A 23,568-nucleotide genomic window follows, 5' to 3' on the forward strand; every position below is an offset into this window, starting at 1 on the left:
ATATATATATATATATATATATATATATATACATATATACACACACATATATATACATATAATCATATCTAAATACATATTATATATTATATATATATATATATAGTAGTATAATATATATAGTATAATACACTATATTTAATATTTGGTCAAATGTATAATGTTAACTTCCGTGGAACTGTATTGAATCAGATAGTATGAATATATATATGATATATATATATATATATATATTAATATATATATATATAATATATTACTCAAACGTCAATAGCATATGACAAACATATTATGGTGTAATGAACACGAGTTTAAAATGCATCTGACTCGTAAGAATTCACCTGGATATCATTAGTAATATATATATTATCATCAGAAACAGTAGTAATGTAAGTAATAGTAGTTAATTCAGCTCAGTGGTCTGGTAAAACTACTTTTATAATAATAATAATAATAGTAGTTAGTGGTTAGTAGTAGTAGTGGTAGTATAACTTAATATCAAAGCAAACAGTTTTGGGTGCCCAAGAACATTTCCTGGTTATATGTATAAGACAGGTTGCCGTAACAATTAGCCAAAATCATTTTCACATCCGTTACGTAACAGAGGAAACGTCTTGAACGCATTTTCTTTTAAAAGAAAGAAAGACTGTGACAGAGAGAGAGCTTAACAGAAATAGGGAATAAGAAAATGAATAAAAGATTTTGTCCACGATTGCGGCACCGTTGGGTAAGCAATGACTTTTGAACAAATAAACAGCCAAACTGTATTTGTGCGCTAAACAAACAAATGTACAGAGTACTTCATTAAGTCTACAACAGTTGCCATACTATTTATGTATTCATAAAAAAAAAAAACAAGTCGTAAGTGATATTATTCCTTTGTTTGACGAGTCACGTTGGCGATTTTAATCGTGATGAGTAAACAGCCGTAACATAATTCAAAAACAATGCCGTGTGCAAATATTCTTAAAACACACGCAAATATTTGCGTTAGTACACAGAGGGCTATAACGCAAGCTACTGCGTACACTTTTGTTTGAAAAGAGAGAGAGAGAGAGAGAGAGAGAGAGAGAGGATAGCTTATAAGCGGCAGCTTCAGATCATTAACACTGCGTAGTAACTTCCCCCGCCCCCCCCCTTCCCCACCCCTTACCATCTACTTTCCTAACTTGACAAGTTGCTCGAACTAGCGCAATTTAATTCCCGTCAATTGAAGACCCTTCAACCCCGCTTCCCCCCTCCCCCCATAAACAGTCCTCCTCCGCTTAGGGAAACAATGCGGAAGTTTCGTCACACATGCGTCCTTACAAAGAAAGGAATTACCATTGTTTAAAATACGCAAATAGTCATATGCTGTAGGCCTAATAGATCTGTAGGCTTAATAGATCACCAATTATGTCTTGTGAAAGAACAAAATCAGAGAAAATCTTAACAATCATTGAATAAACGAGGAAGATTTTATCTGGAATTGCTTCACTTGGTAACAAGGTCGAATTATATTCCTGGTGACGGAGGTACGAGAATAAGTTATAAGTAGAGTGAAAACACGCACTAACGCGCGAAATCCGCGCGCGCGTGCGCGCCGTCACGCCATGGCGCGCTTTTTATATCGGCACTAAAATCAAAGGAGGTCACCGACGATCATTAAGCAATGTGGGTCTTCTGCATGAGCGTCCTCACTCAAAGTCACAACTTTAACCCTTATCTTTATACCTAACCCCCTTAATTCCTCCCACTCCCTCTCTCCTTTCCCCTGCCTTAACCCTTCCTTTGTAGGATTTCGTAATCAAAGGTATCTAAATCACGTAGATACGATATGGCGTCCTTTGCCACACAAGGGGGGAAAACTAACCTGAAATCTAACAGGAATTGGCGAAGCTTAACCTGGATTCCTACTAAGTCATGACGGCAATGGAATTAGGCCACAACGTACTAATCGTCCGTGAAGGTTTAGGGCTTTATAAAGGCTGAGGTACCAAAAACTCACGAGAGAGAGAGAGAGATGATCCAACAAACAAAATTCTGCATCGAGTCCTAGATCCTTTCAACGCAATAAATATCACATCTAAATTTAGCTCATGAATCCAATCCGCCGTCCTAGAACACGCGGAAGGGAAGGAAAGGCCCATTTCACTTTGTTTACAATGTGGTGGAGCGCGCACGCACGTGCTTTAAAGCACTGCTAAGGTCTGGTCTAGCCATGCATAACAGATAATCGCAATGGGGGTGTAGTACGCTATCAGAGTATGTCTGTTGCCAGGGGACGCGACAGCAGAGATCTCCATGAGGATTGTGTACGCACCAGACTCTCTCTCTCTCTCTCTTTAAAGGCTACACCCACTCTTAACGCTCTCTCTCTCCTCTCTCTCTCTCTCTCTCTCTCTCTCTCTCTCTCTGTTTCGAACAGATTAGTCTTTCGCTCTCTTTCTAGCACCCACCAAATTCACTTTCTAACCAGGACAGTGCCCTCAAAAAAAAAATCAAAGATAGGTTATTACAAGAACAAAGATCGCATGAAACAGAGAAATAATGAATAAACATGAAGAGGAGGGGGAGAGGAAGAAATGGGGAAGAGGGTGAAGGGAACAAAGAAACTGCAGGAATGTAATCATTGTGATAATGGCAAACGTGGATAAGAGAACTCTAGAGGCAAAGAAACAGAAATAAATAGTTTGATCACTGACGATAGGCTTACATGAAAAAAGACGATATTAATGATATCGTGTATGGCAGAAAAACAAAATAATGCGGGCGGTAAAGAGAAAACGAGAATGAATGAGAAATTAGAGAGAGAAAGTGAAATTAAGGCGAGGGTGGGAAAAAGAGAGAGAGAAAGAGGAAAAAAAGAGAGAGGATGAGGAGTCGGTAGCGATATGCACCTCCACTTTGGTCTAGTGGCCTGTGTGTGTGTGTGTGTGTGTGTGAAGCGGTGGTGGGTTTGGAGAATCTATTGATTCCAACCTCATGCATCGTGAGTGCATGGGAGGTTTGGCTGGATCATAAGGTTTTGATGAATGCGATGCGATAGCATCGTTATTTCGGTTTGTTTTATCAAGTACACACACACACACACACGTCCGAAACGTGATGAAATGACAACGTGCATTTTTCGTTTGAAGCATAGTGGAAAGATCTGCGTCATAAGTCTACATGCCAGTTATAGGCTAATTTCTCTCTTCTCTCTCTCTCTCTCTCTCTCTCTCTCTCTTTCAGCCGCGAGTCAGGTGTTCTACGCATTAATCAGCCATTTATTAGCCTTTGGTATGAGGGGAGAGGTTCTTTCTAGATATATGCAAGTTTCCTGAGAAACCGCAAACACATTAACATCCAGTTCTTGTGTCCATTTTCTTTGATATCCGATAACAACTTGTTTGGGGTCCAACTTTCGTCTGTTTGAAAATTACCTCATTTATGTAATCCTTCGTCTTCGACTATTTATTCAACAGAGGAAGATAAAAACATATTGTTTAATTGATGATATAATGAATACATTTAACAGATATCTAATCAAAAAGCTTGAAATGAACCTACATTATCTAACGCTCGATCTTCTTTCCAGCGTACGGCAAGGTATTCTTGGTGCGTAAGATCTCCGGGAAAGATGCGGGTAAGCTGTACGCCATGAAAGTGCTGAAGAAGGCGACTATCGTACAAAAGAAGAAGACGACGGAACACACCAAGACGGAGAGGCAGGTCCTGGAAGCCGTCCGCCAGAGCCCTTTCCTCGTCACCCTTCACTACGCCTTCCAGACAGATGCCAAACTTCATCTCATCTTAGGTGGGTGATGATTATTAATGATGATGAGGCGGGGTTCATCACAGAGAGGTGATGACGTTTCATCGTCTTAATGATCAGAATAGAACAAAATACTGAATTTAGGTTACAGAATGTAGGCCAAGCGCTGGAACTTATGATGAGGTCATTCAGGTGGAAAACCTCGCAGTTGCTCTATGAATCAGTTATTAGGAGATTGTGGTAGAAAATTACTTGAAATAAAGAGACTGTGAACGGGGGTAAAGTAAAGAGAATGAATGGGGTTGCAGCTACAGGCTGAAAGGACCTTACTAAGGACCTTAAGTAATGCCTATAGTGCATTGGCGGCACTATCTGCCTACGGTAGTCTTAAGTGATGCCCATTAACTGTTAATGATACCTCACATTGCGATAAAGCACTTGGAGGGAAGTTGCGATGGCAGAGCAGAATGAAAGTATTAGTCTTCTTCAATGACAGTGATGATACGGTCAATGGTACCAGGAAGAAAATATCTTTGTCCAAAACTAATTAAATAAATACAATTATGTCCATGATAGCTTTGGGAACAATTTACCGTGAGTACATATAGGGTGTACATGCTTAAAGTACACAAGATATCACTCATCAAATTCTCTTATTAACTGTAACCTTTTTTCAAATTCTAAACTGAACTTTCAAACTTGAATTTTCGATTTCATCTAAACAACATAAGCCTTCCGAGTTGTTCAGCGTGCTGCTGTGGTAGAATAAATTTGGCCTTATGCCAGGCTCTAGGTGATCTCTTCATAAAGGTTCTTCCTTAAAAAGCAAACTGTCAATTCTTTGGAGAAAGCAAATCCAGTTATGTACGGGGACAAATATATTCAAAAATAAACCTATACGGAGAGCTTTCGGGAATCTGTTTGATTTCCCTTTTCAGTCCAAACGTAACTGTGAATTTGTTTCCACGGTTCAAAACTCATGTTATCACGAGTATTTTTTTAGAAATAAATTCTTTGCCTGATTCCGCTGTTGTTCTCAACAGACTACGTCAGCGGCGGAGAACTATTCACACACCTTTATCAACGAGAGAGGTTTCGAGAAGATGAAGTCAGGTTGTACATAGGGGAGATCATTCTCGCCCTAGAACATCTGCACAAAGTAAGTGTTTTATATTCTTTTGTCGTTCATATTGCCCAAAACCGCATGCCATTAATGTGACCAGAATTTCAAGCCACAAAACTGGTTAATATTTTACAAAATAGACTTATTCTGTGATGAAAATGAAAGTAAGCAGTAATAATGACATTTGTCTTACTTCCAATTTAATAGACCTAAGAAACATGCGAGGTGACATGTTTATATAAAAATTGATTTTGAAATTTGAAAATTACTAAAAAAAAGAAAAAATCATTGCCTCAGATCCAATATCATTATTGTGACAAATGAACCTACTGAATCCTAGAAACATAACTATGGCCTCCCTTTATTTTACTGAAAAAATGTTCAACTGCATTACCTACCCACTAGACTAAAAGCACCGTTTTTTTTCAGCTGGGCATAATCTACCGTGATATCAAGCTGGAAAACATTCTCCTGGACTCTGACGGGCATATTGTCCTAACAGACTTCGGCCTAAGCAAAGACTTCCTTCCAAACGATAAGGAACACAGAGCATACTCCTTCTGTGGGACTATAGAATACATGGCTCCAGAGGTGGTCAGGGGAGGCTCTCACGGTCATGATCAGGTCAGTATGACGCAAAATTAGCTTTCTAAATCGAGATGAATATGAGACAGGAAAATCCAAACATAACAAAACTGTTTCTTATAAGTTTCCCAAGTCACTGACAGCTTACTAAAGGCAATAAACAACTTAATGTTTAATGTGATGCACGTGTCAACTAATATAATAATGACTTACCACATTATTCCAGGCTGTTGATTGGTGGAGTGTTGGAGTATTAACTTATGAACTGCTGACCGGAGCTTCACCATTCACTGTCGAAGGAGAGAAAAATAATCAGCAGGAGATCTCAAAGTAAGTACTCTTTAACAGGCAATCTACAATTTAAACTAGACCAATGTAAATACATAGTACATCTATGGAATGCATAATTCATTTTAAATGCATGGATCTGTGAAATTTATAATTAATTTTCTTTACTGCATAGTAACTACAGTATCATTATCGTTATAAATTAATTTAAGAGAGACCGGTGATTACTATTTCTAAATGCTGTAAGAGCTGAGGAATATGCAGTCAGTTCAGTGTTTTATGTGGACATTAACCATTTATTAAGTTTCACATATCACCAACAGCTTTAACAACACTTGTCAAGTGTATACATAATAGTACGCAATTAAGTTCTCTTCCCAGACTTTATTTTATGTGTATTTATGGTAGCTGGAATGGTGCAAGGAAGCAAACTTTCAAAGGGGTTTTCTTTCTAAAGAGAATTTAGAATGCTTTTCCAGGATCCCATTTCCCCCCAAAACTTTCTTAAATAACTTTGATCTTTTTTTCAGGCGGATTTTAAAAACCCAACCACCACTACCTGCCGACTTATCACCTGAGGTTCGTGACTTCATATCTCGTCTACTCGTAAAAGACCCCAGACAAAGATTAGGAGGAGGACCCAGAGATGCCGATGAACTCAAAGAACACACGTTTTTTAAGGTAGGTCTATTTGAGGCTTGCTTCTCTGGATCTTGAGCAACAGAAATTAAGGCTACGGTCCATTTCGTTACGTTAAAAAGGTTTACTCAAACAAAATTACCGAAAATTACTTTATAATGAAGTCAGACCAGAATATAGTGCTGCTATATTACAGCACTTAGTACAATACTCAAAGACCAGTCTACAATTTTATTATGGCATATCCAGTATCTATTAAACAGTTTAAATTTTTTTTTTATGCAATGATGAAATAACCTCTTCAATTACATCATACATATAGACAAAACTAACTCCAAACAACATTGACAGTACAATTCATTCCTTCAAAAACCATAATAAGCTCTTGAATAACCTACAGGAACTACCTACATAAACAGTATAACCTTGCCCAGTGTTCAGGTCTCGCCTATTTCGCATTAGATCTAGGATTATATGTGGAAGGCACATGAAACAGTCATTGAACCTTAAAAGTGAAACTTTTGTTAGAAAGATATGTATGGATGACATTAATCAGATACGTAGTTTCCAATGTAACCAATCTATCCTTTTTTTCCACAGAACCTCAACTGGGACGACCTTGCAAAGAAGAAAGTACCTGCTCCTTTTGTACCCCGCATCAGCAATGAACTAGATGTTAGTAATTTTTCTGAGGAATTCACTGCAATGATTCCTCAGGATTCTCCGGCCATTGTTCCTCCTGATGTAGATAAAATATTTAATGTAAGTTTCCAGAGAATACTAATGTTTTTGACTGTATATCATTTATATTTACAACAGAGTTCATGAATTATGTTCTGTCATGCTCAGAATATGAGGCATATCAGTTATTCTGGGCATTATCACTAACATAGTATTGACAATTTATTCTGGATCTGTTGACTGGGAAGATTTTCAGTTGTGATAACATTTATTTTTTTTTATTTACTATATGTTTTTTTTTTCATAATAATAATAATTAATTTTTCTTCCATCCACAGGGTTACTCATTTGTAGCCCCATCGATTCTCTTCACCGAGAATGTTGTTAGTGATTCTCTGTTCAAAATGTCTCCGGACAGAAAACCTTCAACAACTAATCTAATGGCTTGTAGCTTCAGGGTAAGAGCAGTATTTTATGTTAAGTGTAACATAGTACTAATGAAGAAAATATGTAATCAGATATATGACTATGGATTTCATACGAGTATGAGCAAGTGTTTTGTAGAATTCAGGCAAACATCAAATTTGGAAAAATGGTTACTAATACACAGTACCAAATAGTAAACAATCTGTACCAAATAGTAAAATCAATCTCATAAACTTGGCATACATGTTTTGTACAGTTTAGTTCAAGTACATTTAACACACTTAAAGCTGTTACTTTTCATTCTAATGGATTGTGTTTTTTTTCTTTCAGGATTCTCCATTTTTCCAAAACTATGAACTCGACTTGCGAGAAGGTATCTTGGGTGATGGTAGTTTTAGCGTTTGCCGTAGGTGCATTCAGAAGTCAACAGGACGGCCTTATGCCGTGAAGATAGTTTCTCGGAGACTAGACTGCCAGCAAGAGATTAATCTTCTCCTAGCATGTCAAGGACATTCCAATATCGTTTCCTTCCATGAAGTCTTTTATGATGAAGTAAGTATACTCTTTCCTTTCATGGGCACAAGTTCTGATGCTCAGGGTGTTATTAAAATTTTTAACAGTAATTGTCAATGTCTATGAAAAAGATGCACTGTCCTAGTTTACTATTCTTTGTACTGTATTTAGTAATGTACATTGCAATAATAAAAAAATGAAAAATGAACATCCACAAAATGTTTATGTAAGTACTATAATTAATTATCAATGTTTCGTATTTCAGGCGCACACATATATAGTTATGGAGATACTGGAAGGAGGCGAACTACTTCAGAGGATCCGAAAACATGAAAGGTTCACAGAGGCACAAGCATCAGTCATAATGCGAAGTTTGGTCTCTGCTGTTCACTACATGCACAGAAAAGGCATTGTTCATAGAGACCTCAAACCTGAGGTAAGTCATCTTTCACTTCAAAGTGGTTTCTAAGTGTTCCTCTGCTGAATGAAACTAATACTACACAGTATCTCCCGCAGTTTCATGTATACTGTACTATGCTGTATTAATCCTTTTCTAAATTTCAAAGTGGTCTCGAATCATTTTCTAATGTTCAAAGCGGTCTCTAATCATTTTCTAAAGTTCAAAGTGGTCTCTAAGTCTTCCTCTGCTGAATCGAACAAAATATATAAAGGTTTCCTGTAATGTACTATAATGCATTAATCATTTTCTGAAATCCTCCTTATCTTGGCAGAGTAAAATAACTCACAACTTTACTGCTTACTTTACAGAACCTGCTGTTCAAGGATTCCTCTGATGACTCTGTAATAAAGGTTGTGGACTTCGGCTTTGCTCGGATGATGCCAGACAAGGAAAAGGACGGAAACATGAAAACTCCTTGCTTTACCCTCCATTATGCTGCTCCTGAGGTACTAAGGCAGGCAGTGCAAAAAGGAGCTGCTGGTTATGATGAAACTTGTGACTGGTGGAGTCTAGGAGTTATATTGGTGAGTTCCAGAGGATGGCCATTGCTTAATTTTCTCTGGGCATTTTTCTAATTTTTATCCCTTACATGTATTTGATAACATAGTTGTACAATCAAACCGTACAGTTCTTGATAATTTCGCTTACAGAATCTTGACATTAAAAGTTATGATGACATTAAAAGTTATGATGATTTTCCTTGAAGAATCTTGGCAGTAAAAGCCAACACGGCATAGCTGCCATTATTATTTAGCTATTATAATTGATGTGCCATCACTTCTATGAGAGGCTTATCTAAATTTTAGATATCCAAAAGAATTGAATCCATCATTTACTATTATTACTTACAATATGGCCATTTCTATTATTGCTTTTTAATTCTAGACATTGATATTTCTAACTAATTTTTCTTATTTCAGTACACTATGCTGTCTGGCAGAGCACCTTTCCAGTCTAGAAGTAAAGATGATACATCATCAGATATTATAGCTAGAATCAAGGGTGGCAGTTTTGACATGTCTGGACCAGAATGGCTCACTATTTCATCTCAAGCCAAGAACTTGATCAAAGGTAAGATCATTTTAAAGACTATCCTTTTGTTCACCATGTACTTTATTGCTTTTCTTGAGACAATGCTAAAGCATAAAAATTGACAAAAAATAAATCAAAGACAATATGAGGAAAACTCAAGTTGAGGAAACTCCTGTTTTACATGTACCTTACTTGGATGAATGGAGATTTTGAACCTGAAATACATTACATAAGTTCTTTTGCTGCAGTAATAACAGGTGATAAAAGTCTTTGTAACAGTCTCACATCTTTGTTACAAAAAAGCAAATTAACTCAGTAATTTAAAAAAGCAGAACTAGTTAAAAGTAAGCAACATAAATTTTATGTAATATTTTTCTTACCATTGACAAGAGTATTCTGACCATTTTAAAATTCTCTCTATGGAGATCTTTGACAACCATTCCTGCAAATGATTAAAGAAATGAATTTTTCCACAGGACTGCTAACTGTAGATGCCTCAAGAAGACTTACCATTTATGACCTGCTTCAAGATGAATGGTTACAAGGAGGTCCACCCTCTGTGTTTTCTGCAACACCTCTAATGACCCCTACAATCCTCAGTGCAAGACCAACACTTAACGGTCCAGTTTCAGCAGAAGCTGGGGTCAAGCAGGCTTTTCATGCATTCCATATGGCAACCAGAGAAGGTTTCCGATTACTAGTAAGTATATAATTCCTTTAATCTACTGGTTAACTGTCATATTCTAATGATGTTGCTGTGTTTGTGGCAGCTGAAATGAAACAGAACTTTGTTTAATGTCGTAGATATTCATATCTCCATTACCATATGATAAAAGCATTTGAAATGCATTATCTTCATATATAAATGAACAGAACTAATATGACTTCTAATTTTCCCAGGATGTGAGCAATGCCCGTTTAGCCCAACGTCGAAAAAACAAAAAGTCTTCAACTGATGCCCGCAGCCATTCTTCTACCTCATCCCTCTCCTCTACCTCATCAGCGTCTTCCCTCACATCTGTCCGTACACCTAGTAAATCAGACCGATGTAGTTCCTCACTAGGTGTTACACCAAGGAAAGAGGAGAGTGTCTTTGACTTTGGGGAAGCAAGAGTCAAAGCTTATTTATCAAGTATCGAGTCTCCTTCTGAAATGGCATTCCCTGCCACCCCAAGTATGGTCCTCACATTACCGAGCCCAAGATCCAAAGCAAGTTCAAAAGGTTCTTTGGGTTCTTTTGACTTTTCGAGAAGTGACAAATCTATAGAACCAAAGCCAAAGTCCGAATCCTCCATAGGTTTGTCACCGGAAGTCAGTTCGCCCAGTAGTTCAACTGTGTCTTATAAGAAACAGGAACAGTGCCTTGTGTCTCAAGAACAATGTAATGTTAGTGAAATGAAAGAGCGTGTCACAGAGACCAGAAGTCCTGAGACGTCTTTCAAATCCTCTATGTGCCTATTAGGTGATGAATTTTCTGGCCCACAGACTAGATCACGGAAAAGGAAACTGGAAAAAATCTGTGATGCGGATGTGACTGTAGTCAAACAAGTGTTCAAAAACAGAAACACTCGTAGTAAAAGGTTTGATACGATTGTCATAGATGACTGATGTGTGAAAGGTATTTAAGGCATTACTGTATGAGACACTTTCCAAATTCTGACTAAGAGTATTTTATGTCTTTAAGCTTAAAGCTGAGAGATTGCTTTATTATTATACAGTATAACTGAATGTAAATTATATAAATAAAAAAATATATATATATAGCTGATCTGATATGTAAATACAGATTACAATATTATAACATTTATGCTCTAAAGTACATTATGTAGGAATTTACATGTGCAATCTGAAAAAACCCATAAATATAAAGCACTTTGAAAATGCAATCATGTCTTATTATCCTCAGTGAAAACTAGGTAGCTACAGCACGTATGTGCTCTGAAAAATCAAAATAAATGATGCCAAAGAATTACATCTCAGGGCTGGGTAGCATCAACTACGACATTGAGTGCCAGCGAGGTGGTCATTATCTGTCAAGGTTACCGATCTCCAAATTGGAATCCACAACTAATTGCTTTTCTGGTGAAAGAGGACTGTCAGTTAAAGATCATGGAATGTAGTTTTATCCACAAAATAAATACCACTGCATAGCCTTGTTATTTATACTGTACACTTAGCTTTCTCTCTCTTGCTCCTGGATAGAGGGCTGTAAAAATGTTCTACTGAGACATTTTGCTATCCTGCAACCTTTAAAAGATAAAAAAGAAATAAATAGCACATGCCAATTCAGAGTATGCTATATTGACAAATCTATTTTTGATGAATTCTTGTAGTCGTAAAAACCAAATAACTGATCATTTGATTAAGTTAATGCAGTCACAAGTGAGGAAATCAAAAATAATTATTTCCCTGAAGCATTTACATATAGAGTCCAGGACATGTACAATGGTAAGAACACTAAAGTTTCTTTTGAAAAACTTTTCAGTTAACAACCCGGAAATGAATAATTAAAAAAGTGATAACATGTACAGTAATAACCGTCTTGACTGTTTAATAAAACTTGCTTAATAACCTCTTTGCGTTACAATGAACTTGTTTATGCAACAAGAGCATAATGATACGAGGTTTTCAGCTTTCCCAAATATGATACAAAACAAACTAGGAAAAGCACACTGATAGTCTAAAATCCTAACTATTACTTTATGCATTAAAGTATATGAAACACTTCCTCTTGTTTACTGATGATGCAGAAGTACTGTACATTGTCTTTGGTGTCTCAAATTTAATGTTGAATTCTTATGTTAATTCATGCAGTTTTAATTATAAGTGTCAAGTTTCACTAAGGTATCAAGCTTGATTTACAGTATATGTAGATACATTGCTGTATAGCACATAACTGAAGTTGTTTGTTTTAAATAATATCAGCAAATCCTGTAACGAATAATAGTATGACATAGTACGTATAAAGTTTAATATTAACATTAGGTAACAGTCACAGATCCAATTTACTCTCTGTTTATTGAAGTGTTGGCCTTTCTTGGATGATTTCCTCCACACATATACACATACACAATGTACATGGATCAACAAACTGAAAACACTATCATCTTCGTGTCTAAATAAAAATTCCTTGACGTATCAATTAGAAATTGCTAGCACCATGCATATATGTATTGTATATTGTATTGCATATTTTCCAGCAATACTCTGCTTCCTGAAAGAGGATTCGGAGAAAAGGACTGCTCGATTTTCTCTACCTGGCATCAAGCAGATTTAGAGAAAAACATGACTGAAATGATCCTCTAACTGCCCCTCCAAGAATGAAGCCATGCTGGGAAATAAAAATCCATGGGCTTATTGTTTCACATGAAGTACTACTGTAAAGGCCTATATATATTCATGTTCCAAATGTTCCCAGGTTTACCAATCTTTTGTCTTTCAGATTGTAGAAGACAGAACTGTATCACTACACATGTTCCAGTTGGATTCTCAGGTGTGATCCATCCACTGTCATCAACCTTCAGTCCTATTAACAGCTTTATGAGTTTACTTTGCAGAGGATAATTATTGTTGTAAATTTATTTGTACATATCCATTTTCTAACCTTTAACGAAGTCACTGCTAAGAGCTACAAAATAACTATACCCCATTTTCTTTAGTATAAGCTCTGCAGAAATTATAATAATATATTTTGAATAATCTGATTAATTTTACTTAGCATTTAAAATATTTGATAGATAGATTTAATAGATTTAACTGTCCCTTCAAATTAGTTAAGAAATTATTTAATTGATTTAGGGAGTGATAAGAGCCATTGACCTGACATAGGCTTTTTCGGGGGATAGCGAGAGGTCGAGAGCGGGTTTTTGGGGCCTTATTCAAACAGGCAGCAACGGAAGACGGGCAACAACTTGTTTTGTCAACTTCGTCTTGAGTTTAATTTACGTAGTGTAGGGTTTTAGAAATTAATAACCCTCAAGATAATTGGTTAGTATGATCTCCTTCCTGTTTGTACCTATCCTAACCCATATCCTATCCGAATCCTTATCTGCAACCAAAACTTAAAACGGCCATTCACACTGACCTGTCGGCGGAAAATTCGGTAAGTAAAATAACATTTCTTGTCAACGTACCAATTTATTTCCAAGAATGTAATTAAAGGTCGCTGGGTTTACTGATTAAATATACATATAGGATTTGTTTTTTTAGTTTAGGAGTGAATTAAGAGGTATGCGTCCAAACTGGGTTAACTAAAGGTAGGTCAACATACCAATTTTCCACAAAGGCTAAGCCGCCATATTATCGGACGGCTGATTTACGCCAACGGTCATTCGTTAGCAAGCGGTTTCGTCTTTTAACGTTTAACTTACTTATTTAAGATATAATACACTGTTTTCTTTACCTTATCTAAATTTTGAGCCCTTTTACGTAGTTAGGCTATTGTAATATTGGAGTTTGTGAGAATTGATTAGGCACAGACCAGATTCGAACAATTTTAACAAGGGTTTATATTAATTGTATGGCGTAGTAGAAAAAATTTGGTCAAATTAGGTTCTGTCTGGTTACTTAGCATTCACTTGGGATTAGTTTACCTTAAGTTTTTACTTTAACCGGCCAAACTGAACTGCCCTGGGAATTTTTAGGCCTTTGGTTTGTAATTTATTGCATAGGTCCTTATTAAGTTAATTTGCATTTACCTAAGTTACTCTTACCTGAATTTAACTAGCCTACTTAAACTTTACAAAGCAATTATTAAAATCCTTGGATTTTCTGGCAAAGTCTGAAAACACGTTGGGCGCACGGAAGAATTGTGAGCTTAACAGCCCGTTTTATACCATTTACTATATTACTAGAGAACACTCAGTGGAAGGAATTACTCTCGTAATTTTGTAGAGTATATTCCTTCAATCTTCCCACTGTTGTCCAGGGATTTTTTTTTTTTTTTTTTTTTTTGCTTTGTACCTTTTAAACTCAATTAGCATATTCCTTCCAACTTTATGAGGAAACCTGCAAGGATCTATGCACAAGCACTGCTGACCTAATTCAAAGGGCAAGTGATGTTGAGTCCTCGACCTTGGAGGCATATCGTCTTAGGCTAGAGTCTCAAATAAAGAAGTATGAAGAACTCAACTTCAAGTACTTAGTTCAACTTGGAGAAGAAGGGTTCTCTGAGCAAACCTCTGATAGAAACACAGCCTCACTGCAAAGTGCGTCATGCCAACCAAATCATCATGCAAAGCGCCAAAGTTTTGGAGAAACTAAAAATCATTTGCATGGAAGCCAAACCCCAGAGTATTGCAACAGAGTTTAGGCCATTGCATAAAGTTAAGTTGCCGTCTTTATCACTACCAGAATTTGAAGGGATCGATGGAGAATGGGCCCCCTTTTGGGATATTTTCGAGTCTAACTATCACTCTCGTCCAGACTTGAGAGCTGTTGACAAATTTAATTTGAAGCTCTAGCTCTGATTAAAAATATCCTTGTCACAAATGAAAACTATTTAGACGCCATTGACATGTTGAAGAAAACTTATGCTGATCCACAGAAAATAACCTCATCTCTAATTTGTCAAGTAGCAGGCCTGCCTAAGCCTTCTGCAGATCTGGATTCACTACATGGCTTCCGGGCTAAACTTGAACAATATGTTAGAGGCATAGAAAGAAACAAATCTAATTCGGATCACTGTAGTACCTGGATACTTGGTCCTTTAGTTTTCCAAAAACTACCTGGGAAGGTGAAAGAACAAATCCAAAACAAGTGTGGATGGGACTATCCCTCACTCCTAGATATAAGAGAGGGGCTAGGAATGATAATCCTGACCTTGTCTTCTTCAGATTTTGAACCCAGGGATAAGAATAAGGATTACTCCCATAGAAAACCCAAGCCTAACCAAAGTTCTAATAGACCAGGTAATCGGATCAAAACTCAGGTTAGTTCTTACACCCCTAAGAAACATGATGTTACGAATCTGAGTATTTCTGTCACTCAAGGTCAGCCTAATAAGACAGCTAGAACCCAAAGTTGTGTATTCTGTGATAGACCAGAACATAAAGCCTACCAGTGTGACAATTACAAGACCACGCAAGAGCGCATTTCAAGACTTACCGCACAAAATCGTTGCGTGAAATGCACTTCACCCAACCATAAGACAACAGATTGTCTTGTAAAGTTCCAGAAATGTCTGTCATGTAAAACTGGACTGCACCATTCAGCATTGTGCTCTGATTCCTCAACTGAAGTCTCTGCTGTGAACTATTGTGGAGACAATGACAGTGACAAAGACTAAGTCACAAACAAGTGGAATTCTCCCTACCACCTTAATGAAAGTGGTGTGTCCGCCCTCAGGCAACACCAAGGAACTTAGATCACTGTTTGATTCTGGGGCACAACACACCTTCATCACACAAGAGGCAGTAGAAGAGTGTAAACTTGAACGAGACAATCCTGTCCAACTGAGCATCAGTGGGTTCTGGGATACCAAAGAACCTAGAGAATATAGTACAGTCACTGTACCTGTCAGGGTAAACGATGACAGCCTTGTAACTTTAAAGGCTATTGTCGTACCTAAACTACCTCAGAGCGCTAGGCCTCGTGGACTCTGTAAGATAGTCTCTGAACTGAAGAGCAGGAATGTCACCCTAGCTGATCCTAACTTGTCAAGTAGTCAGATTGACCAGGTGAAACTGCTTGTTGGCATAGATCACTACTTTCACTTTATCCATTCTCCATAAGCAAACGGAGTGAACCTGATTGAGTCCTCCTTAGGAAATCTGGTCGCTGGTAAACTGCCTAGTAATGACACCCCTATCAGTACTCATTCTGTAAACTGTAATGAGACTGGCAGTTGATGAACCTTCCAAAGCTGCTCTAGAGATACCACTTGAGATGTCTGATAGCAAATTTGCTGAAGACCCCATCCAACATCTTTGGACCCTAGAATCAGTCGGAATTGTTGATCAAGATATGTGACCTGAGGATAAGTTTGTACTGGAAGAATTCAAGAATTCCATCAATATGGTTGAAGGACGATATGAGGTATCTCTCCCCTGGAAAGTCAATAAGAAACAACTCCCTACCAACTTAACACTCGAGGAAAGACTGAACAGCACTATTCACAAGCTGAAACAAACTAATAAATATCTGGAAATTTATGACCAGATCATCAAAGAACAACTGTCTCTCATCTTCATTGAAACAGTGCCAGAAGAAGACCACAAGTTGACAAATGTTCATTATTTACCCCATTTACCTGTGATTAAGGATTCAACTACAACGCCCATTCATTTTGTATTTGATGCAAGTGCCCGGATGGACAAGCAGGCCCCTAGTCTGAATGATTGCTTATACTCTGGCCCATCCTTGACTAGTCATCTAACCGACTTGTTGTTGAAATTCCGTCTCGACCCATTTGCGGTATCAGCAGACATCAGCAAAGCCTTCTTACGGGTAGGTCTCCAACCTAGAGATCGTGATTTTACACGTTTCATCTGGCTAAAAGATCTTAACAATGAAAAGGACCTTCAAGCCTATAAATTTAGATCAGTTCTCTTTGGAGCCACCTGCTCGCCTTTTCTACTCCAGTCGACCTTGCAACATCACTTAGAAACCTAACCCACTTCACCTGAAGTTAGTTTCCTCATGACCAAATTTTATGTGGACAACTTAATTGGTTCCTTACCTACAACAGTCAGCCTCTACAGCCTTTACAAGGTTGCAAAGGAAGTTCTGTCAGATGCCAGAATGCCTTTAAGAGAATGGATCAGTAATGATCCAACCTTCAACGAAATGGTAACACAAGAAGGTGATGGAACAACAGAAGGCTCAGATCTTGTCAAAGTTCTAGGACTTCATTGGAACTATAAAACTGACCACTTAAGCATAAAACCCCCTACCTTTGAGGAAGCTCCGCTTACCAAACGGCTACTTTTGAGCAACCTTTCAAAAGTATTTGACCCTCTAGGATTGTTTGCTCCCATAATTGTATGAGCCAAAGTTCTTATACAAAAGGTCTGGAAACTATCTAAAAGGTGGGATGAGATTTTGCCACCAGAACTTCAAGAAGAGTGGTCGAAGATCAAGAAAGACCTTGAGAACATATCATATCAGGAATTCCCACGTTTCACAGCCAACAGAGGGACCAACTACTCTCTTCACATATTCTGTGATGCTAGTGAAAAGGCCTATGGGGCTGCAGCCTATTTGATGGACCAACACGAAGGTGCAATCCTGGTTTTCTCTAAAGCAAGAGTTGCCCCTCTCAAAAAGAAGAGCATTCCACAACTTGAGCTGACTACCAACTATAGTGCAGTCAAAATAGCTGACTACCTCAGAACCGTTTTCACACCAATGGTGTCAAGATTACTGACACTGTCATATGGTCTGACAGTAAAGTTGCCCTACACTGGATTCAGAACAACAAATCTAAAAACGTCTATGTCCGCAACAGGATGAATGAGATAAGTCAGGTCACTAAAGTGAGGTACCTCTATGTACCTGGTGAAGAAAACCCAGCAGACCTTGTTTCTAGAGGAATTTCCATGCAGCAGTTTAAGAAAAGTCAAATTTGGTTCCATGGCCCAAGTTGGCTCCCGAACCCAGAGATGTGGCCAGAGCAGACAGAAGTATCTACATGCTACCCACATGAAACACCTGAAGAAGTTTTAACTACAGTTGTCAGTGAAGAAGCTACTTGTCCCATAGAAATCCATAGGTTCGCTTCCCTTCCTAAACTTATAAATGTCACTGGGTTAGTAATTAAGTTCACTAGGCTCCTTAAACATACCATTGGGAATCGTAAAACTAAGAACTCGGGACCCATAAACTCTGAAAATGTCGAAGTACAGAACTCAGAAGCATTACGAATTCTTATTGGCTTCACAAAGAGTCAGTATTTTCCAGAGCAGTTGTCATACCTTAACAAGAATTCCCACAAAATTCCAACCAGAGTTAAATGCCTAGGCTTGTTCCTGGATGAGAGTGGACTTTTGCGATGCACTGGGAGACTAAAAAATGCGGACCACCTTCCATATAGCAGTAAATTTCATCTGCTTTTACCTCCAAATTCTCCTCTGACTGGACTTATAGTCATTCAAGCTCATGAAAATGTTCTTCATGCAGGCGTTCAAGACACAATTTGCAAGGTGAGAGAAGAATACTGGATACCAAGACTGAGACAGCGTGTCAAGAAGATGAAAACAAAGTGTCACCTATGTAACATTCTGGAAGGACCTGCCTTGTGCAGGCCTCCTCCGCCACCTCTACCAGCTTGCAGAATGAACAGTCTCCGGCTGTTTGAGGTGACCAGAATAGATTTGACTGGACAAATTCTTATCTGCAATCCAGCCACTAAAGAAATGGACAAGGTTTACATAGTCATGTTCACTTGTACCTCAACACAAGCTTGTCACCTGGAAGTGGTAAAAGACTTAACCAGCGCTGTTTTTCTCAATTCCTTCAGGCGATTCACTGCACGAAGATCTTGCCCTCGTCGAATGATTTCTGACAACGCCACTAACTTCAAAACTGGCTCTTCCTTGATTCAGTCTTTGTATGATGACACTGACGTACAGTCCACACTGACTAAGGAAAATTGTAAATGGACATTCATCATACCTAGGGCACCCCATCAAGGAGGCTTCTATGAGAGGATGGTTGGCAGTGTCAAATCAGCATTAAAGAAAGCTATATTCAAGAAGAGGAATAATTCTGACGAACTGAATACCATGGTCACTGAGATAGAGCGTCGTATTAACAATAGAACTCTTACATATGTGCATGCTACATCTCCAGATACCATCGATGCCCTTACCCCTTCTCACCTTTTGTATGGCTACGGGTTAAACTCGTTGCCCACTACCATAGACCGGGACTACCTGAATGACCCAGATTTTGAGCTTGACCACAAACAATGTAATGAGAGATTCAAGTCTGTATCTCAGGTAATACATGCATTCCAAGAACAGTGGGAGAAGGAATACTTGCAGTCCCTGAGAGATAGACACTATTTTAACAGGGATCCAACCCAACCGTTCCAAACTAAGATTAAAGTAGGAGATGTGGTGTTAGTACATAATGACACCACTCGTTGGATGTGGAAATTGGCAAGGGTCATTCAGCTGATGCCCAGCTCTGACGGACTGGTCAGAATTGTGAAGCTACAGACCGGCAATGGAGAGACAACTAGGTCAGTTGACAAACTTTACCCGCTGGAGGTCTCTGAGCCAGAGGATGTGTACTACTGTAGATGCTGCGGAGCAAAATTTAGGAGACGGTCAAAATTCTGAAGGCTATCAAGCAGAAGAAGAGAGACCGAAGAGAAGAGCCGCCACCAACTCGAGGCGATTCTTACAGCAGTTGATTAATGATGAAGCTGTTTAACCTAACACAAAACTGTGTGTTTTGTGTTATCTCACCTCAGTAGGATGTAAATTTATTTGTACATATCCATTTTCTAACCTATAACGAAGTCACTGCTAAGAGCTACAAAATAACTATACCCCATTTTCTTTAGTATGTGCTCTGCAGAAATTATAATATCATATTTTGAATAATCTGATTAATTTTACTTAGCATTTAAAATATTTGATAGATAGATTTAATAAATAGATTTAACTGTCCCTTCAAATTAGTTAAGAAATTATTTGATTGATTTAGGGAGTGATAAGAACCATTGACCTGACATAGGCTTTTTCGGGGGGTAGCGAGAGATCGAGAGCGGGTTTTTGGGGCCTTGTTCAAACAGACAGCAATGAAAGACGGGCGACAACTTGTTTCGTCAACTTCCTCTTGAGTTTAATTTACATAGTGTAGGGTTTTAGAAATTAAGAACCCTCAAGATAATTGGTGTGTATGATCTCCTTTTCTGTTTGTACCTATCCTAACCCATATCCTATCCGAATCCTCATCTGCAACCAAAACTTAAAACGGCCATTCACACTGATCTGTCGGCGGAAAATTCGGTAAGTAAAATAACATTTCTTGTCAACGTACCAATTTATTTCCAAGAATGTAATTAGAGGTCGCTGGGTTTGCTGATTAAATATATAGGATTTGTTTTTTAGTTTAGGAATGAATTAAAGAGGTGTGCGTCCAAACTGGGTTAACTTAAAGGTAGGTCAACATACCAGTTTTCCACAAAGGCTAAGCCGCCATATCATTGGACGGCTGATTTGAGCCAACGGTCATTCGTTAGCAAGCGGTTTCGTCTTTTAACGTTTAACTTACTTATTTAACTTAACTTACTTATCTAAGACGCAATACACCGTTTTCTTTACCTTAACTAAATTTTGAGCCCTTTTACGTAGTTAGGCTATTGTAATATTGGAGTTTGTGAGAATTAATTAGGCATAGACTCAGATTGAACAATTTTACAGGGGTTTATATAATTACATGGGCGTAGTAGAAAATTTATTCAAAATTAGGTCTTTCTGTTTACTTAGCATTACTATTTGGGATTAGTTTACCTTAATTTTACTTTAACCGGGTCGAAACTTAATTGAATTCTGGGACCAAACTGAACTGCCCTGGGAATTTTATGGCCTTGGTTTAATTTATTCATAGTCCTTATTAGATTAATTGCATTTACCTAAATTACTCTTACCTGAATTTAACTAGCCTACTTAAACTTACAAAGCAATTATTAATCCTTTGGACTTTCTGGCACAAGTCTGAAAACACGTTAGGCGCACGGAAGAATTGTGAGCTTAACAGCCCGTTTTATACCATTTACTATATTACTAGAGAAAATTCAGTGGAAGGAATTACCATCGTAATTTTGTAGAGTATATTCCTTCAATCTTCCCACTGAGTGAAACAAATTTCCCACAATTATGTTAGTACTTTTTACTAATTCTTTCATAATTTTTCCCATTAAGAATAATCTATCTCAGCCGTTTTTTTACCTCAGTAGGTGACGTAGAGAATGAATTCTGCTAGCAATGTGAAGGGCAGCTATCTATGAGTAAAGTGCAATTCCAGTGGCAGTAATTCTCACATTCATTGCTTCATTCCAGGTTATAATTTCAGTCCGCTATGATTTCACATTTTTCTATAATTATTACTTATTTTAAGAAAAGTTAGTTATTTTCAGTTTTTCTCTTACTAGCTACTAAATTGTTAGGTAAGATACTCAGGAATGCATTCTCTCTTGCACGAACCACCCACTTTTCTCATTGCTGTTTCATGTAATACGTTAAATGACGGGTAAGTGTACTATTAGAGCGGCAGCCCGGACCGTTGAGATACAACGAACGAGATACCGACTGTAACCCCTACCGGTATTTAGGAGTAGACTTGTAAACTGTGAAGCTGACCGTCTGCCGAAAATATATGGGTGGTTTACTTAACAAGCACCACTAATTGCTCGTTAGATTTTGGGTCTAGATCCAATATATGAGATACCAGATGAAACTAATATATAATATATCTGCAGACTCTACTGATTATAGAATGACCAGTGACAGACATTTTGGAGGGTGGGTTCCCCCTGACAGACGCACTGAAAAGGGAGGGTTAATTGGATCTAGATCCAACTTAGGAGATACCGAGTAAAATTTACACTACAATAGCACTGCACATCCTAGAATACTGTGGTGGTAATGACAGACGTTTTTAGTGGGTGGTTACCCCCTGACAGACGCCATCCAACTTAGGAGATACCAAATAAAATTTGTACTACAATTGCACTGCACATCCTAGAAAGCTGTGATGGTAATGCCAGACATTTTAGTGGGTGGTTACCCCCTGACAGACACCCCACAACGAGTGGGGGAGGAAGGGGGAAGGGGAGGGGGAGACAGGATCTCCATCCAACATCATAGTACCAAGTAACATTTGTACTACAATAGCATTGCACTTCCTAGAGTACTGCAGTGGTAATGACAGACATTTTAGTGGGTAGTTACCCCCTGACAGGCACCCCACAACGAGTGGGGGGGAGGGGGAGCCAGGAACTGCATCCAACATTGGAGATACCAAGTAAAATTTGTACTACAATAGCACTGCACATCTCAAGAGTACTGCGGTGGTAATGACAGATATTTTAGTGGGTGGTTTCCCCCTGACAGACACCCCACAACGACTTGGGAGGGGGAGGGGGAGCCAGGATCTGCATCCAACATTGGAGAAACCAAGTATAATTTGTACTACAATAGCACTACACATCCTAGAGTACTGTGGTGGTAATGACGGACATTTTGAGGGTGGTTACCCTCTGGCAGACACCCCACAACGAATAGGGAGGGGGAGAGTGAGGGGGAGACAGGATCTGCATCCAACATTGGAGATATAAAGTAAAATTTGTACCACAATAGCACTTCATATCCTAGAATGCTGTGATGGTAATGCCAGACATTTCAGTGGGTGGTTACCCTTTCACAGACATAACCTACGATTGGAAGGGAGAGGTGGGACACCTTGAAATATTTCAAAATCTATCTTAGGCAATATTAATATTAGAAATATGGTAAGTATCTGAAAATCGTGAGCCTGATAAAATGTAAAAGGCAAAAAATTCAAGAAATATTGTGATGTTTCAGGATAAGAATTACTGCCGGAGTTATTTTTTTAAATTCCTATTGAAGTATGGAATATTTCACTTCATTAATTCCATCACATCTATATAAATACTATGTGTGAGACTTCCTAGGCTTGGTCTACTTTCTATAGTTTCACACACACACACACACACACACACATATATATATATATATATATATATATATATATATATATATATATATATATATATATATATATATACTATATATATTAGCACTATCCTTTGGTTTGGAGTTATTACTTCACACAAAATATTTTATCTGAATGGGAGGGGGTCACAATTGGCAACAGTTACAAGTATGTGTGCTGAGCCATTTTTGAATAATTAAACCAGTCATATGGTGCCACTCTCAGTTCCTCTAAAAAAAGAAATGTAAGATAAGTATTCTTGCTTTAATAGCGTCTTTGGTCATTTTCTTTTCTTGCCTATAGTTAGGACACTGCAGCCATGTCGAGGTTCGTAGCCGAACGTGTCTTACCGTAAATGAATTGTTCTTTAGTTGCTGTTGGTTCGTGTGGATGAAATGA

At 38.0% G+C, this 23,568-nt stretch overlaps 4 protein-coding genes across 5 annotated transcripts in view; all 4 read left to right on the forward strand.

Annotated features, from left to right (window-relative positions):
* The window catches only part of LOC135206208 (ribosomal protein S6 kinase alpha-5-like), a 177,092-nt gene extending 165,723 nt beyond the window's left edge, over window positions 1-11,369 (forward strand). For both annotated transcript variants that reach the window (XM_064237547.1, XM_064237546.1), the window contains 13 exons: window positions 3,560-3,778; window positions 4,780-4,895; window positions 5,289-5,483; window positions 5,671-5,774; window positions 6,263-6,413; window positions 6,972-7,133; window positions 7,391-7,510; window positions 7,809-8,030; window positions 8,257-8,427; window positions 8,760-8,975; window positions 9,372-9,522; window positions 9,960-10,183; window positions 10,384-11,369. In XM_064237547.1, the coding sequence (XP_064093617.1) occupies window positions 3,560-3,778; window positions 4,780-4,895; window positions 5,289-5,483; window positions 5,671-5,774; window positions 6,263-6,413; window positions 6,972-7,133; window positions 7,391-7,510; window positions 7,809-8,030; window positions 8,257-8,427; window positions 8,760-8,975; window positions 9,372-9,522; window positions 9,960-10,183; window positions 10,384-11,091 (2,759 nt within the window). In that variant the 3' untranslated portion in view covers window positions 11,092-11,369. The remainder of the gene's footprint in view (window positions 1-3,559; window positions 3,779-4,779; window positions 4,896-5,288; window positions 5,484-5,670; window positions 5,775-6,262; window positions 6,414-6,971; window positions 7,134-7,390; window positions 7,511-7,808; window positions 8,031-8,256; window positions 8,428-8,759; window positions 8,976-9,371; window positions 9,523-9,959; window positions 10,184-10,383) is intronic.
* A 3,629-nt stretch (window positions 11,370-14,998) lies between these two features.
* On the forward strand, window positions 14,999-15,769 carry LOC135206299 (uncharacterized). The gene has a single exon (XM_064237723.1). It carries the CDS (start codon window positions 14,999-15,001, stop codon window positions 15,767-15,769), a length of 771 nt encoding a protein of 256 aa, XP_064093793.1.
* A 728-nt stretch (window positions 15,770-16,497) lies between these two features.
* Window positions 16,498-17,094, forward strand: LOC135206300 (uncharacterized). Its single transcript, XM_064237724.1, has one exon. The coding sequence runs from the start codon at window positions 16,498-16,500 to the stop codon at window positions 17,092-17,094; it is 597 nt and encodes a 198-aa protein (XP_064093794.1).
* An 836-nt stretch (window positions 17,095-17,930) lies between these two features.
* Window positions 17,931-19,766, forward strand: LOC135206301 (uncharacterized). Its single transcript, XM_064237725.1, has one exon. The coding sequence runs from the start codon at window positions 17,931-17,933 to the stop codon at window positions 19,764-19,766; it is 1,836 nt and encodes a 611-aa protein (XP_064093795.1).
* Window positions 19,767-23,568: the final 3,802 nt, after the last annotated feature.

Source organism: Macrobrachium nipponense, chromosome 29, assembly GCF_015104395.2.
Source record: "Macrobrachium nipponense isolate FS-2020 chromosome 29, ASM1510439v2, whole genome shotgun sequence".
In the NCBI taxonomy this organism is placed as follows: domain Eukaryota; kingdom Metazoa; phylum Arthropoda; class Malacostraca; order Decapoda; family Palaemonidae; genus Macrobrachium; species Macrobrachium nipponense.

Excerpts from the sequence above, each read along its gene's own strand:
- LOC135206300 (XM_064237724.1), top strand. The coding sequence starts at position 16,498 with ATGGTTGAAGGACGATATGAGGTATCTCTCCCCTGGAAAGTCAATAAG.
- LOC135206299 (XM_064237723.1), top strand. The coding sequence starts at position 14,999 with ATGTTGAAGAAAACTTATGCTGATCCACAGAAAATAACCTCATCTCTA.
- LOC135206301 (XM_064237725.1), top strand. The coding sequence starts at position 17,931 with ATGAATGAGATAAGTCAGGTCACTAAAGTGAGGTACCTCTATGTACCT.